Source organism: Topomyia yanbarensis, chromosome 2, assembly GCF_030247195.1.
Source record: "Topomyia yanbarensis strain Yona2022 chromosome 2, ASM3024719v1, whole genome shotgun sequence".
NCBI lineage: Eukaryota > Metazoa > Arthropoda > Insecta > Diptera > Culicidae > Topomyia > Topomyia yanbarensis.
Window position 1 is genome coordinate 403,845,717 of NC_080671.1, and position 17,802 is coordinate 403,863,518.

Here is a 17,802-nt window from a genome sequence, read left to right on the forward strand (position 1 = left end):
GACAAACTCATTTTTTGACTTCGTACACTTTTTATGAAATAGAGTGGCCAGCCACTCAAATTTGAGTTGCTATGAATGAGCGTGCTGTGACTTAATACCTGACAACGTGGGACGTGTCATTCAGTCAGGTAATACAATTACGGGTATATATCCACCCGAAGTAACTTTAGATATTACACATAGTCCAAGTAATCTCCTTTTATGTACTGATGTAGACATAACATTGGATTTGGCGATCGATGCTTCCACCTGCGATGAGACAGCTAGTGCCAGAACCTTTCATCGGCCCTTGTACCCTGAGAATGATTGCACTACCACACATCAAACTGACATCGTGGGATTATCTTTTCTCACAGGTAATAATTTAACGGGTGTATGTCCACCCGAAGCGACTGCAGAAACTACACATATCAAGAGTATACCTCCTTTTCATGTCATCACGCCTGAAACATCTTCGGATCCGGTGGCCGATAGTCATTTCGTCAATCGTCATTATACGAGTGGAGACTCCAATAGCGATTCAGCAACACACACTGACGGTCATATTACGGTGAACTAGCAAAATGTACGAGGATTCCGAACTAAAATTGAGGATTTCTTCTTGGTTGTGTCAGATGAAAAATATGATGTTATCGTGCTTACCGAAACCTGGCTGAATAATGAAATCCACTCTGCTCAACTGTTTGGTAATGTCTACACAGTTTACCGAAACGATCGTGATCCTATTTCTTCTAAAAAAAGCAGAGGAGGGGGCGTACTTATTGCCGTCTCCAATAAGCATAATTCCGCAAAAGTCGGGACTCGAGTTAGCGCTGCTGTTGAACAATCGTCCTACGCTGATCCACTTTGTTCGACGTTGTGTTGAATATAGGGCTAGTTTTTTGTAGGGTTTTGACGTCTTACATGCAACGCAAAATACATTGCACGCAACGCAAAATACATTTTGAATTTCTATTTTGATGGAAAGAAATGCATTTAATTTCGCTGATTTTTCAAAATTCATCACAAGTGATCTGCCCCTAGTTTCACTGTCATTTTTGACAACTATCCGAGCTAGCAAGCCAGCTTATGTTGGCTTCACTCATTTTACAAAGAAACGTCAAAACATTCACTCTCTTGGAAATTTCCTTCTAGTCACTAAGCGACGTGACTGTGAAAAAAAGGGTCCTGATTGTCAAAGTAAATTTGACAGAATTTAGGATTCAGATGCTTTTTAGTTGAACAATGGTCCAACTAGCGGAAGTCTAACCAATTGTACGTCCAATACTGTCATACGGATGCCTTGTGTAGTGCAGAGGGGAGAGGTGGTGACGGTCAAGTCAAAGCTAAACCATCTTAAAAGAATGGCGCTTATGGCGTTGACTGGTGCTTTTACCACGAGTCCGACTGCTGCATTTGAAGCACTTCTAAATATTAAACCATTACACATACACCTCAAACAAGAAGCATGTACATACAGACTGCAGGTTACTGGGCTTTGTAACAGTAACGATGTTGATCTTCCTACAAGTCATACACGATTGTGGTCACAAATGATTACATGGGGTGAAGTTATTCTTGCTCCCAGTGATATTGAACTTACATGTTGTTTTCCTTACAGGACATTCCATATGGTGATTCCCTCTCGAAAGGAGTGGTTGTGGAAAGACAACAACAAACGCAGGTGGTCTGTTACACTGACGGTTCTCTGATGCAGGGACGTGCTGGTGCAGGTGTCTACTGTCATGAAATGATATTGGAACAATCTCACTCACTAGGTAGATACTGTACTGTATTCCAAGCAAAAATCTTTGCGATTATGTGCGGGGTACAATCGGCCCTTCAACTTAGTTTGTCCGACAAAATTATTGGCTCTCAAACGTGAAACTTTTTCGCTCGATGCGCCAACTGGATTTCATTTTGGGTACTAGTCAAATGATGATGAAAACATTTTCTTGCATTGATGGTATAGGATGGTTGTTCTATTTTAATTGTTTTAAAATAAATATCACATAGTTTCACAAAAGGCTTGATTACAGGTGATAAGAAAACACTCGTTCTTTCATTTGACACCAAAACATTCAGTTGAACTCAATATTTTATTACGAATTATTGAGATCCGGAATTATTTTTGTATTGTTGAGGTTAGGTTGGTTGTTTTAGATATGGAAAATGTTTATCTAGAAATTGGACTTATCAGTGTGTAACCTCGACTACCAACAACTACACTCTTTAATCCAGTGATTTTTGCCCACCTTCGTGTTTTCTATCGAAATTTCAATCTCTGAATTTCATTTTAGTATAAATTGAAACCGGAAGAACAAATGTGAGTGAAGTAACAAGAAATTTACCATCTGGATATTTTTCAGAGGTAGGAAACATATTTTCTTCGCCAATATTACTTTTCATTTGAAGAAATAACGTTTAATTATAATATTGATTGAATTTAAAAAAATCAGAATTTACTTTCCAATGCGTTTTGACAGATGAAAATAAAAACATCATCATTGAACTTTCGTGCCCTCTGGCGGTCGACATCTAGCGTTAGATCATGAATAAACTTTTGCTCCGATAGTTGGGCTGCAATCAAGGCCCTTAGCTCAGACAAATCACGGTCCAAGCTAGCATTGTCAACACTATCTACCTTGTCTGGGTGCCCGGACATTCCGGTATTACTGAAAATGAATGGGTTGACGAATTGGCCAGGGCAGGTTCAGCGACTGACTTAGTTGGTCCTGAGCCCGCCCTGCCAATTTCGACAAGTTGGATAATGGATGAAATACGGTCCTGGGCTTCGTCCGAGCACCGCAATTATTGGAGAAATCTATAAACGTGTCGCCAAACAAATGCGTTTCTAGAACAACCGTGCCCAGTGATTTCGAAAAATCTCCTACATTTTTCGAAGCTCCACTACGATATGCTGACCAGGGCTTTAACCTGCCACTGCAAACTCAATTATCACATGGCAACTATTCAGCGCGAAGAGCCTTTTTCATATAATCTGATATGCAACTGTCCAGCCTACGGCAATTGCGATTTCAAGTTTTCGGCCGTCCTTACATAGACGACATCATGTTTGGACGACTGAAACTCAGATACATACTAAAGTTTCTTATCCAATGTGTAGCCCCTCGACTTGCTCAGTGGGTGGTTGGAGGGGGATTATGCTCTCTACTGTTGGTATACATTCAGGGTTTTAGTTGTACTCACCACGGTACTCATTCACTTCGGGAACAGGGGAAACCGGACCTTCAATCGCTGTTGCAGCGACAACAACAAGGTGGACAACTCTGAAAAGGTAAAGCAATATTTTAATATGCTCAAAAGCGATACCGTGAATGCTCTTTCAGCGGAAACATCCTAGGACGAGGACTTACGACTCCTTTCGAGTCCGGAAACCGATTCAAAGTAGTGTTGTTATTGTACGGACAATGTTATACGAGAATATACAGATGGTACAGAAATTTAATTTATACATACAATTTATTACCATACCCTAACTAAACTTAATGCTATGTGACGTCACGATTTAGCTACTTGCGGATCTTTTTATATGGTGTAGGTTTACAGTGGTTGTGCGGCTGACTATTACAGCCATGGCGAATTCCGGTGGTTCTGGGTTCGCTGGTGGCAGGAAAACGGTCCGGAAATTTGAAGGCGACAAACCTGCCGACCTCGTACTTGTACACCGTCAATAACAATGGCGGCGTTAGCACACTGGCGGAGTTGCCAAAAATGGCGGCGAATCTCCCAGCGCGTCGGATCTAGGGTTCTTCAGCAAGGACTCTCGGTTCTCTAATCGGTTCGCTTTGAAGATTTCTGTTTAGCGTGCTTCCTGCGAAGAAACCCTTCGACGTAGTCCGAAGCCAGAGAAAAAAAAGGCCCGCTGTGGACCTACACAGCGCAAATTAGCATATACTAAGGTGTTTCGAAATCCTATCCCGCACCATCTTTTAACCTGTTGTATGTAGTAATTTTACCTTTTTTAACTTGATTTTAATTAGTATGTGATTCGTGCTTTTCAATTTCTTCGTTTTTTCTTCGTTTTGTGACACTGTTAAAATACATACAAAAAATTACAATTTGTTTTATACTAGGACAATACGCTCCCGCATAAATGTGTACCATATACCAACCATTGCATCAATCGTCTCAAAACCATTTTCAATATGGTTCGTTCAACAATATATTAACCATTGCCTAGTATAATATCGAACATAACCAGTGTCGTTTTTCCATACTCGACCGTACAAACAACGGGTTGTTAAGAACAGTCACCATACCAAAATGTGCTGTTTTCCATATACATTTTGACAACATACGATTCAAGAACCATACAGCTTATGGTGGCATGCATATTTTAGGTTTAGCGATGGATAAAATATTAGCTGGAGAAAAAATCTTTTCCCCTTCACGTTTCAATTCTATCGATTGATGAAATATTATTTTGCTCTCGCCATCTTCTGAAGAATGCTTCGTTGACACTAAGTGGACTGACACTTTATCCAATTGAGCTATCTCCGTAATATTATTAGACGAGGATTTTTGACCGTCTTAAACTACAGATTTTTGGAGCAGGGTAAACAGATATACGAATAACAAAGCCCACCAGAGCAATATTAACCTCTGGCGCCAAAGGACAATGTAGTATACAAATCTCCAATATAGGATACACGGAAGGTATTGGAAATGGTAATTAAAATGGGTATGGTAGTATAACAGTTCAATTATAACGGTGAAATATATCAGTAGTATTCCCAATATGGTGAGCATTATACGAATAGTTTGGAAATGGTTCCGAAGATTTCTGGAATGGTATTTATTTATACGGGCTATCACTATTTACTAACCGTACTATAACCGTTTACAATTAATGTTTATATGATAACTTTTACTTTTAATCTAATCTATCTGTATCTAAAACAAAAAAGAACATTATTCACACAATACACCACTTAAACTGTACAAGAAAAATCACATTGAATAATGAGAAAAAACCGCGCGCTCTTCTGATTTCCTCGAATGTCGAGAACCGAAAGAACTATCTTGGCGACCGCCGAGCCTAACTCAGCTCGGATGATACCGAAAACCCTCAATTTTTGCGATATAATCCGAACTGACATTTAAATTGTCAAAACCTTGGCAGCCCTTCCAATGGCTGCGACAGCGATGGATAGCATGTTGCGCAACGTTATGCTCACACCGTTGTGATGAGCATAACGTTGCGTGAGCGCCTGCAACCCTTCTGCGTGAGTGACCCACCCGTCTCAGATGACAACCTGGACTTGGAAGGCCATCACTCACACATTTTGATGTTTTACACAGAGTAGGAGTTAGGGATTGGGAAAGGGAATGAGCAAACCTAGCGGCACTTATCAATTTGGCAAAGTCAACTAACAACTGTCGTAACCGGTGGTTACAAATGTGGTAAATAGCTTTAGGCTCACTCGGTGGCGAGTTGAACTACTTGTGAGATTAACTTGCCTGCTGTTTGTTTTTGATGAAATGATGAAAACACGCGGCAAGGCACAAATCCCCGACTACATACGGGGAACGTGCCATTTAAGGCAATATATTCTGATTCCTGTTAAAATATTTGAATGAGATATATCTAATTAAGAAGTCTATTAATCCAACGCCTAATAATCGGTCGACTTGTCTATGGGAGAATTAAAAGCCCGAGATGAACCTCTGTTCTCTGTGATAAAGCTAAACACTCAGAAGAGTACCAAATGGGTGCACATCCTTCCTTCTCCTCAAGCTTGGGTGGGCACTGTCCTGAGTCCTGGTTGTAAACAAAAGATTGAGATGCCGAGTCTTTATTCAGAAATTCAGCGTCGTTGTGGTCTTTACACCAGAAATTCAGCGTCTTTATTATTAACGAACGAAGTTTGTATTTTTATTTTATCATTTTTACGAAAGCCTGTTAGTTTACACTGTATTTCAGGTCAAGGAAATAGTTGATAGAGGCTCGAATAGTAAAGTAAAATTGTTACGTCCGGATAATTCTGTAACCATCTTTGGATCTACTATTAGATACGCCACATTATAATGAACGGGTACATACATAATATTCGCGAAACGCAGATCAAAGACGAACTCCAAACTGATTGTTATATTTGCCAAGAACCGCTTTCCCAAAGCTGTGGACAATGCTTGCACTTGTTTTGTTACACCTGTTTCGGCTGTATTTGTCCCAACTGCGATTTGGAGCAATCGAACGAGGAACAAGTTGGAATCGATGCGCAGGATGCAGAATGTGAGCCCAGCGGTTCAGGCGTCGAAGTTTTCGTCCAGGAAGAATCACCTGATATCGCTCCTCCAGCTGAAAAGAAACCCAAACTGTCTCAAAAGGATGGTGGCAGTGAGTATAATGAGTACTGTTCGAAACACATCAAAAGAGCCTTGAAACTATACTGCTTGACCTGTGAACAGCTGGTTTGTTCCGAATGTTTGGTAAGCGGGCGAGATCATAAGCGTCACACGATCGATTCAGTTAGCGAGGTGTACCGTGAAAAGTTTCAAACAACGAAAGAAAAATTGGAAAATACTGAGATTTACATTCAAGAGATACGACAAGCAAATGCTGACAAACAGCAGATCCAGTATCGGGTAATGAAAATTGAACAGGAAATGCTAAAACGGTTGGACTCGATTTCCCAGCAGGCAAAGCAGGAAATAGTGTCAAGCGCCAGACAGCAGAAGCAACTATTGGTCAGGAACTCTCGAATACCCAGTCGCAAGAATAGAGCGTTGGATCATCTTTGCGAAAAAATCTACACAATGTCACAGGGAAGCTTCATAGAAGAGCAGGCCAAAATCCACCAGCAGTTGGATGAACTTATGAATAAACCGCTTTCCTACTATCAGGCAGCGCAGGGAGATTATTACGATATACGATGGTAACTAGCATTGTGTTTATTCTACTAGCGTTGAGCCTTTGTTTTTCTTTCAGTAAATTGCTACCTCGAATTCGTTTGGTGACTACATCGGTACAGATTTTTGATCATCAGTGTAGCGAGCGAGATGCCCTTTTGATGCCTAAGATTCCAATATCCGACTATAACGGTAACAAGTGGGAGCTTGTGTTCAACAAGGACGAGATTCTGTCTGTTCAAATTATTACCAAGGAGTGCAACCAGAGTGGCAGTTTCCTAGCCGTTATTGTTCTACTTAACGATGACCCACTTAAAGTATATCAAGTGCAACTTACGATTCCGAATCCTGCTTCAGCCGATTTACTACCAGTGATCGAGTTGTTCAAGACATCCAAACTGCAATCGGATGAATATGTATGCCCGGAGGGCCGACTTAAACTACGCTGTGGAATCGGTCCAGCCGATCCGACTACCGAGCGGATCTACAACAAAACACTCATTGACCGGCAGCGCAACGAAATTGTATCATTGAAGAAAACAATTCGGCAACTGAGCCAGTTTGTGATTGGCACGTTTGTTGTTTCCCATCTGCAGGCGATAGAACAGAGCAAACCAGTTTGCTATCTAAGCCAGAAAATCTACGATTGGAACATGACGGAATGGCGCCTGAATGTGAACTCTGCAGATGGATTTGTGGGTGCATTTATTCACAAATGTAACGGACCAAAGGGAAAGTAGGATATTAGTTTTCTACGAACGGACGACCCAAAGATAGTTGATTTGGTTTACTCGTTCTAGGTATGAATACTTCATCGAATTGCTGCACGCAACTCAGTTTGAGCAGAGCCACAAAATATCAACGGTTCACGAATTCGAACAAGGTTTGCACGGACAATCCAAGTTTCTACCGCAGGTTAAACTCGCTGCATACATGCGGGATGGTTTTTTGCGCTTTCGTTATGGGGTTCGAGCGGTGCGCGAATTCGACGATGCACCCGCTGAACATTGAGTTTATTTAGACTGATTATTTTTAATTTCCCTTATTTCGAAATTGCTCATTCAACATTTCACAAAAACCTAAAAAGTATCGAATAAGTATGAATTATTGACAGAGTTGTTTGTTTTGTTAATGATTGGTGTCATTTATCGTTGATTTTGCTCGCATCTTTATATTACTATGTTAAAATGTAAGCAAAAAGTACGTGTTTGTTACTTTTTCTAATAAAACCTGAAAGCGTACTGCAATTTAATTCGCATATTAATCTTGAAGAGAGTCCAAAAGTATAATCCACAAAATTTACGACTTCCAAACCTAACTTGCTGATAAGGAAACTTGTAATAAAGCTATAGTAACGTTGGCTAGACCATGGTTTGAAAATCTGTTGGATGTCCAGGATTGTTGTCATTGGCGAGCGAGATGTACCGACAACAGTTTTAAATTAGTCCCGAAGCTTCCAATCTGAAAAACAAAGGCAAATCACCCCAGAGTAAAAACCTCTACAATCGACATAAACAAAACATTTCAGCCGGTCATTTGATCTATCAAGATTTTTGTCCCATCGATCCATACAGCGGAAATATAAATAACGAAGTACGAAAGCTGTATCAACATCAAATGTTTATTATCTTACATGAAATATTCGTTACGCTTATCATATTATCAGTGTTAAATGCTTAGCTATCCAACGGGTGACTACTAACGACCGCCCAGACAATCGGACCCTGTTGAGCTAATTTACGCTTCATTCTTGGCGCCGGCAATTTCGGCTTTCTTGTGCTGCGACTCGTGCCAAGCCTTATTGATCATTTGTTTGGTTTCCGCATCACCGCTATCGTACAACTGTTGCATAATTTTCATCAAACCCCCGGTTGGATCTTCGGCGCTCTTCGTGTCTTTCGATAGTCTCTCATCCTTAAGATCTTGCAGACGTTTGGCCGTGACCGTAAGATGAGCCCATTTGGTGGGTTTTGTTTTAGCGAGATAGATGGCAACCATATCCGACTTTATCTTCCGGTAACTTTTGACCGGATCAATCTCATTCAGCAGATGTTTTACCACAAATGTGTAGTCTTTGTTATTAAGGTTACCAATAAAAAGATTGAATGAATTATCGGTGAATTCAACGTTAACATTCTCTTCCGGAACTTGCTGAACATCATTCACTGTTACGAAAATTTTAATGAACTTATCACTTTGATCCCATGCGTACTCTTTCAGCTCGACATGGTAGCGCTTGCAATCACCCGGAAGTGAAGCCGGTGGTTTTGCGACTTCTGATGAATGAGGCGTTTCATTACTGGCCAGAAGACTCTTCCTGTGCTGTATATCGGTTTCCAATTTGCGAATTTCGATCGATAGTATCTGCTGAACACGAGTTCGTGTTGCGTCCTCTGCCAACCGACGAAGCTCCTCTAAATCCAAAGTGAGCTGGAATATTATTTTCATGTATTTTCGCGATTATAATCTACAATCCAACCATTTACTTACATTGTCAATAGTTTGCTGAGCCATTGTGACTGAAAGCTTTAGGTATATACCAGTACTTGAATAATCTTAATTACTTTTATTGTTCACTGCAAATCACTACCTTCACAGACGAAACTGTTTTCAAATTGAGAATCTGATATTTTCCAGAGCTCTACCGAAGCATCGAGAAAAGAACAAGAAAGGGTTAATGTCACTCAAGTAAAAGTCTGGACATGATGAACTTCACACTCATTCAAAACTACTCAAAATTTGAGTACACAACACTCAATTTCAAAAATGGGAGCAATATGTCAAAATGAGTTTTTATTTGAGTAAAATTAACTCAACTGGTGAGTAACTATTCAATTTTCAAAATTTCGAGTGAAAAAAGCACTTATATACAAGAAAAAGTTAATGAATTTCGACGTTAATTAAAACTTGCATAAAAGACCATGTCGCGGACATAGCAGTTGTAGAGTTGATTCGGATCATTCACAAAATTAAAAGGTAAGTGTTTTGCTTCTATTCAAATCAATTATCCTTTCCTGTTTTTTGTAGTTTCTGTCATTACAACGAGGCGCTGATTTACATGAAATAGGAGGAAAAACATTCTCGGATTATATTTCCAGGCATCGTTATTTGAAGTGCCGGTGAGATTTTTTGTTGCTATATTAAAATACGAATTGATTATTTTTTGCATTTGCTTTCTGAGTAAAATTTACTCAATGTTGATATTTTCATCCCAAACTCAGAACTGAGTAAACGAAGCAAACTCGTTTTTTGACTACTTGCACTTTTTATGAAATTGAGTGGCTGGCCACTCAAATTTGAGTTTTTATGAATGAGCGTGTTGACGTATCAGCACGCCGTTAGAGCAGAGTTGCCATTTACACAGAATAATCTGTCCTCTGCAGAGGCCACAATTTTTTTGAAATTAGCATCTGCGGACCTGCTAAAAACCTAAATGTAGTGTCTATTAATTTAAACATAGATTTTTGCAATTAGCGGTATAATTAAGACATTATTTCCTGGCACATACACGAAGAATTTTATTTATGCATCGATAGCATACTTTTATATCTACCTCTCGTTTCTTCTGCTGTAAATTTTATGCATTGGACATATTCGGTCTATCCACTCATTGAACACAACACTTACTAGAAGCACAGATTAACAGACATAACACTTTAAAACCAAGCTTCGCACGCTTTAACGGTCATTTTAAATATATTTATAGTTGGGACTGTGGCCACATTTGAAATTATGGCGCCACTGTCATATGAAGAAGCATATGGGGGATAGATCACTAGTGAAAAATTTCTCCCAAACCTGAGAGGTAACTTAGCAGTAAATGAGTGTTTGGGACCGTGAATAAAAGGTGGAGCTAGTGTTCTGGGAAAATTGTCGGATCGATGTTTTTTAGGGAATTCCCTTATAGTGATATGTCTGTTAGTCTGTGCTAGAAGTATATGCATGAAAATGCATAAAAATCACAGCAGAAGAAAAGAGACGGAAAGAGAAAGTATGCTAATGCATATTTTTGTTTCTCCTGAAACCAACCTTATGTGTTACCAAAAGTTGAGCTCTTTTGACTCAATCTCGGGGTATCTTGGAATAAGGTAAAATTAGGTAAACCGTGTTGAAGGTAGTTTCCCTTTAACCACGGCAAAAACCCAACTCATTGACAGGTTATTTATACTCAACCTTGCCTAAATTTAAGTTGAATCTACCTAATTTTGAGTATACCTTAAACAACTCAAAAATACCTTATTCCATGGAAGGCCTCGACTGAGTCGAATCTCTCTCTTTGTTTTTGACAACACTAATAAGTGCGAAAGCGACACAAAACTCAAAACTACCTAAATTTAAGTTAAAAGAACTTATTCTGCGGGTTGTTTTATTTTTCCGTGTATATTCACAAGAAATACTAATCTTATACATTCACATTTCAATATGGCACAAAAACCCGATAATATAAACAATAGTGTACTTGACAATCCATAACTGTATTAGTGTGTTTAACTATTTGTTTCCTCCAGCTGTCATAGGTGAAGGAAAACACATCGAAAATAGCTTTTCGGTCGGATTATTTTCATGATGGATCCTGACCAATCGGTATTGTGATTGTGCGTCATTTCCCGGAATACCATTCCCCGGAATACCACTTCCCGGGAAACTATTTCCTGGAATGTATTATTTCCCGGAAAAACCATTTCGCGGAAATTATCTTACAAACATTACAGGAGATAGTGTAAATTCGTAACGGTCAATTTAGAACACCTCGAAATGCGTCCATCTTTGAAATTGAAAAGGCAGTGTTTTCCACAACGTTGGCAACATTTATATGATAACCAATCACAGTACTCTAAAAATGCCCTGAATACGTTGATTGATTTTTATAAAAAATTAGGTAAAATGTAATGAAAAAATATGAACATTTCCTAAAATTTAGTCAGAAATATTCCTGGAACCTTTGAAATTTTATAGATTGTGAATGTATTTGTTTAAGATGCTGCCTTCTTATAAATATGCATTCTTCTTTGAAATTTTGTGTAGAATGTTATTTTAATCTATAGTTTCTCTGAAAATAATCTTGGACTTTTATTGATTTTTATTCTCACTAATATTTGTTTACAGTAACAGTGCATTGAAAACGCCTTCAGTTATTTTAAATTTAACTTTGTATTAAAATTTTCTATGTGAATTAGCCTTCTTTGGAACAATAACAAATCAATGGAAATAATTTTAGAATTTCATTGATTTAAATACAATAAATACAATGAAATGGATTTGCCTTCTTTAACATTTTCGTAGCATATTTTTGAAATGCTATTAATTTAAAATTAAATTACGACCTTCTTTGATAACGCCTTCTTTTTAGCATAAGCTATTTTCTGGACCTTCGATTGATTGATAATGATTTCATATAAAATTACATATGCATGAGAATTAGTTTTTCAAATTCATTAACATGATCAGCGAACAAAGACAAACTGTGAAGGGAACCAAACAAATATTTGTGTAGCAACATAGTTCTAAATGCAATTGTTCTCAAAGTATTTTAGATTTCAATAATAAACTGCCAAGAAAAAGTACGTTCCGGGAAATGGTATTCCGGGAAACGACATGCAATCGGTATTGTACGTCTCTGCAATAAGTTTTACGGCGACATAGTGCATTTCAACACTATTATAAATAATTTAGGCGAGCTAATTTTATACACAGACTAGCGAAGTGTCAAAAATTGCAGCCAAACGGACTGTCAAAAAGTGCAGCAAAACGAGCATGAGGGGTTTTGAGAGGGGAAGTGCAAGAGGAAGCCTAATAAACCGTCTGTAGTCAAAACCACCGTCTTTCGATCTGTACTGTCAAATAAGTGAAAAGTGCTGTACCCGAATAGAAATGTACAGTAACAAAACCATTTTCACTGTGACAGTACAGTAATTTTACAATAATTTACAGTAAGTTTTAGTGTTATGCTACAATACAAAAACAATAAACTTTAACGTTTTTACAGTAAATTTCAATGTAAAATAGACTTTTACAGTGAAAAAGGGGGGTGGTTATGTATCTTAATATTAATAAAATCAATTTTTTTCCCGAAAACAGTAAAACTTAATGTGAATGCACTGTATCAGTTTTTTGCTGTACAGTGAAATTCATTGGTACATGAAATTTTATTGTAAATCTACTGTGAGAACTTGGCATCGAACAATGTTGAAACAGTAATAACTAAAATATTTATTGTTTTATGATTGTTTGTAGGGTAAATGCTATTGTAAAATTCTATCCGGGTAGTGACGCCGTTAAAATCGAAAGAGAACGTAAACAAAGAAATTGCGAATCTTTTCTTAAATCCACATTGCGACTTTTCAGCCATGCGCCACCAGGCCGTGCGTTGAGTTACGCGCCCACCTAGTTTGCAGCAGTGCGAGTGAGAAAACGTTTTGACGTTTGTTTTTGTTTCGATCGCACTCGTGTGTATCCCATATAGCAAGAACTCGACTGAATGCTAGATTATCTCGAGATAGACAATATCTCGACAAACATATGATTACGGCCTAAAAGCCAACTGTCAAAATCCACTTTGAATGGAAATTCCGGACAAACCGTTACACGCCAATCACTGATGTTGGTAGTAAATGAAAGAGAAAAGTTTTCTCTTTCATAAACTGTTGTGAATTGTGTTCGACTAGTAACGGTTTGTCTGGAAGTTCCATTCAAAGTGGATTTTGACAGTTGGCTTTTAGGCCGTAATCATATGTTTGTCGAGATATGTCGTTTTGAATAAAAGCTCTAAAAATGTCCAAATTTTATTGGACGTTCTTCCTCACCCATTAAATGCAGGACATTGGAACAATGCTACCAACACGATACCTACCCAGCTCTATTTTTATGGCATGCATCATGTCAAAATGCTACCAATCTTACGTAACAACAAAAAGATAGATGTCAAAAACATTTTGACCAATCTTTCCGTATTTTTCTCGACTTTTGTACGGAAAACTTGAGGAACACTGACCGCCTATTTTTTCCTTGCATATTCTCAACCGAGGATGTCGACTGTTAGAATCTTCTCCCTGGCCAAACAAAGTAAGTAGTGAATTATATAAAGCCTTAAATAACTAGTGGTAATCAACTGCGACGTTCCTTCTAGGCAATCGAATTTTACGTCCGGCCGTAACGTATCGTCAGTACAGTACTTCAATCAAACCGGAGCAATACTATTATGTAAATAAAACTGATGGCAGCATGGACATGGCTGACATTACGGACCGTGCAGCCCAAACTATTTTCTGGACCGAGTTGTTCCGTGGAGCCGCCGTAACGTTGGCCCACATTTTTAAGGAACCGGCTACCATCAATTACCCGTTCGAGAAGGGTCCCTTGAGTCCCCGGTTTCGCGGGGAGCACGCTCTTCGTCGCTACCCCAGCGGCGAGGAACGGTGCATTGCTTGCAAATTGTGCGAGGCCATTTGTCCGGCTCAGGCCATCACGATCGAAGCGGAAGAACGGGCCGACGGTAGTCGGAGAACTACTCGTTACGATATCGACATGACCAAGTGTATCTACTGTGGTTTTTGTCAGGTAAGTGGATAATGGTTATGGATGGATTCTTGTATATATGTATATTACGTTTCAGGAAGCCTGTCCGGTGGATGCCATCGTTGAAGGTCCTAACTTTGAGTTTTCGACCGAAACGCACGAGGAGCTGCTGTACAACAAGGAAAAGCTGCTCAGCAATGGTGACAAGTGGGAGTCCGAGATTGCATCCAATATTAACGCCGATTACTTGTACCGTTGAGCGGTGTTCTGTCGGTGAAGTCAATCGGATGTGCACTGCGGTGCTCAGAAAATTGTTTAGCAAAAATACTAATTAAATGGATAATTGATAAATAATGGAAATAAATCCAATAACTTGTTCAAATGAAAATGTGAATTTGTTTGTTGACTAATACAATATAGCTTGATAATTAGATGTATTCTGGGGTCGAGGCCGTAAGGCTGAAAATCATAAGGCCGAAATTACATAAGGCCGAATTCAAAAGGCTGAAAAATCAAAAGGTGGACTTTCAAAAGGCAAACTTTCTGGAAGGCGGAATTTCAAAAGGCAAACTTTTTACAGGACGAAACAAACAAAGCAATGATAATAATGTGTTATTATCAGTTACCTGATATTGATTATATTTCGAGTGAATACATTTTATAACTGATTTTGCCTTCTTTTAAATATGAGCAGTTCTTTTGAGTTTCATTTTTGTGCTTGTTCATTTTTGCAATTATGGATTCTTGGCTATGACTTACGTTTTAGTATAGTATAGTGTAAAATTGCAATCCACCAGACGTGAGTTTTGGTTTTTTTTATTTCAATTATAGAGGTTTTAACCATAAGGTCATTCGCCTCTTCGGGTTAGAAAAATCTCTTGTGAAAAATTTATAGCGGGACTCGAACTGAGGTGCGCTGCGTACAAGGCAATCGATTTACCAACTACGCTACGCCCACCCCAGTAGTTTTGGTTTTCCATACAGCGTTTCAATAATTAAAATTATCCTTATTATCTTTCTTTATATCATGAGCTGTTCTTTCGAATTATATACTTCATCATTTGTGAATTTCGCTATGTTTTTCAAACGATGATTTATTGAATGATCTTACATCTATTCAACCATCGGTTGTTACACTGCTCTAGCACTTGGGGTGAAGCCAGCGTAATGCGGCTTTGCCGCATAACCGAGACCAAGGATCCGAAGCGGCGGCCCCTCGCATGCAAACCTGTGATCCACTCGTTTGCCCGGTTTACTCAAACACAGGGGCTATAAATTAGTTTAAGTCCGACGGAGCGACAACGATGTTAGATAGCACGCGACTTGAAGCGATGTGGCGTAAATGTTTTTTATTATTTAATAACGAAGAATAATCTAATTAATTTTGGTTCAAGTACAATATTAGTACTATTGGTAAACAAACTCATTTAAAGTTATTTAAATATTTAGGTAGTTGCCGTTATGCTCAAACATTTGTGCTACATGCCAGCTGCTTACAACTGCATAACTGTTCGTATTCCCGGTTTACTCGAACATAGGGATTGATTCCTTCTTTCAAATATGAGCAGTTCTTTGAATCTGTATGCCAAATAACTCTTGCACGCACACTTGTGATCACTTCGGCTGCCCGGTTTACTCAAACATAGGGGATGATTCCTTCTTTCGAGCATTCTTTGAATCTGAATTAAAATCGCAATGAATGTACAATTTAACAAAGGGTTTGGTGGATTTTTAGAGTATTAATCCTTCTTTTGTATTGGAAATGTTTCGTACGTAAACGTGCGATTCGCCCGATTGCTCGATTTACCCAAACATGAGGCGATTAATCAATCAGGAAGAACACAATGTGAAATAATCGAATAATAAAAAAAAGTTTGCCTTATGAGATTCGGCCTTTTGGGTTTTCAGCTTTTTGAGTTTTCGCCTTTTAAGTTTTCGGCCTTTTGATTTTCAGCCTTTTGATGCTAAATCGTATTCTGTGTCTCGTGAAATGTTCATAAGCCTTGTACATCATTTCCTAAAATCAACAAATACACGAAAAATCAATAAAATCAAAGCCACTCCATGTCAAATTTATCGTGCGAAAAGTCATTTATCTTCTGTAAAATTTGGCCTTCTTTTGAACATGAGCATTTACAAAATTTTGGAATATTAGTTGTTGTCGTCTTAATTTTTGTTGTAGAATTTTTAGTAGCTATATGCAGTGCACCTGTAGTATAAATTCGGGGGTTTACTCCAATTTAGCTCCATAATCAAATGGTCGGTGTTAAGTCAGACCGGACTGAGTGACAATATATTGATTTCGAGAAAAACGAGTTTAAAGTTTGAATTGCAGCATCCTTTGCATTATAATTGGAAATTAATTTTTGCCATTATTCTTGTTTATTGCTACATATTTTAAATCTGATGAAAGTCGAGCGTAGCTTAAGAAATTCTTTATCCAGCGATATCATTATCTCATATTTTGATGTTTTGCGACCTAGTCCGGTCTGACTTAATACCGACCAAATGGCCTCACTATTTGTTCGAATCGCTTTCGAACGAATCTCGCATTCTTCGTATATACAAGAAAAAGGGTGATATCCGTCTTCCGAATATAAACATATTTTTATTGATTTTGAATGTATGTACAATTAGAAATGTTCTTTTCGGAACTATTTTTAAAGTTTGGATTGAAGTTAAATGTAAGGTAGCTTTTTCTTCCAGTTTGAAAATATTTTATTTTTATCATAACACTTTATAATTCCTAAATTTTTTTCGCTAGATGCATAACTGTTTCGTAGTTAACCGTTTTCAGTAGATTTGCATGGTATCATGTCACCTGTGAGACCGATAATTAAAATTGAAAATTTAATATATTCTTACACATAACCTAGTCAACGACGTTGGTCCGGTCCCATCTTGGTGTATTTCTGCTGTTTTAATTGCGCTACAGTCAGCGAATTGTTGCATATATTCCTCAATTATGTAAATGAACTTTCTACAAATCTCGACAAACGTATGATTACGGCTTAAAAGCCAACTGTCAAAATTTTCTTTGAAAGCAAATTCCGGACAAACCGTTACTCGAAACTGCTATGAACTGTGTTTAGCCAGTAACGGTTTGTCCGCAATTTCCTTTCAAAGAGAATTTTGACAGTTGGCTTTTAAGCCGTAATCATATCTCGACAAACATATGATTACGGCCTAAACGCCAACTGTCACAATCCACTTTGAATGGAAATTTCGGACAAACCGTTACACGCCAATCACTGATGTTGGTAGTAAACGAAAGAGAAAAGTTTTCTCTTTCATAAACTGTTGCGAACTGTGTTCGACTAGTAACGGTTTGTCTGGAATTTCCATTCAAAGTGGATTTTGACAGTTGGCTTTTAGGCCGTAATCATATGTTTGTCGAGATATGTTTGTCGAGAAATCATTATAGGGGACAAT

General features: G+C 38.4%; 3 protein-coding genes across 4 annotated transcripts; 2 read left to right on the forward strand and 1 right to left on the reverse strand.

The window, feature by feature from the left end:
• The first annotated feature begins 4,883 nt into the window (after positions 1 to 4,883).
• Positions 4,884 to 8,107, forward strand: LOC131684972 (uncharacterized). 2 transcript variants are annotated; one of them, XM_058968280.1, is made up of 4 exons: positions 4,884 to 5,868; positions 5,910 to 6,881; positions 6,935 to 7,591; positions 7,656 to 8,107. In XM_058968280.1, the coding sequence occupies exons 2-4, from the start codon at positions 6,031 to 6,033 to the stop codon at positions 7,864 to 7,866; spliced, it is 1,719 nt and encodes a 572-aa protein (XP_058824263.1). In that variant the 5' UTR covers positions 4,884 to 5,868; positions 5,910 to 6,030; the 3' UTR covers positions 7,867 to 8,107. The 2 variants fall into 2 exon arrangements, with proteins under 2 accessions (XP_058824263.1, XP_058824262.1); XM_058968279.1 differs by having other exon boundaries at positions 5,927 to 6,881.
• A 350-nt stretch (positions 8,108 to 8,457) lies between these two features.
• LOC131684973 (calcyclin-binding protein) lies at positions 8,458 to 9,529 on the reverse strand. Its single transcript, XM_058968281.1, has 2 exons — positions 9,346 to 9,529; positions 8,458 to 9,285 (listed from the first exon to the last, which is right to left on the reverse strand). Exons 1-2 carry the CDS (start codon positions 9,367 to 9,369, stop codon positions 8,593 to 8,595), a joined length of 717 nt encoding a protein of 238 aa, XP_058824264.1. The 5' UTR covers positions 9,370 to 9,529; the 3' UTR covers positions 8,458 to 8,592.
• Positions 9,530 to 13,756: 4,227 nt separating this feature from the next.
• Positions 13,757 to 14,758, forward strand: LOC131684974 (NADH-ubiquinone oxidoreductase subunit 8). Its single transcript, XM_058968282.1, has 3 exons — positions 13,757 to 13,917; positions 13,982 to 14,412; positions 14,468 to 14,758. Exons 1-3 carry the CDS (start codon positions 13,881 to 13,883, stop codon positions 14,627 to 14,629), a joined length of 630 nt encoding a protein of 209 aa, XP_058824265.1. The 5' UTR covers positions 13,757 to 13,880; the 3' UTR covers positions 14,630 to 14,758.
• Positions 14,759 to 17,802: the final 3,044 nt, after the last annotated feature.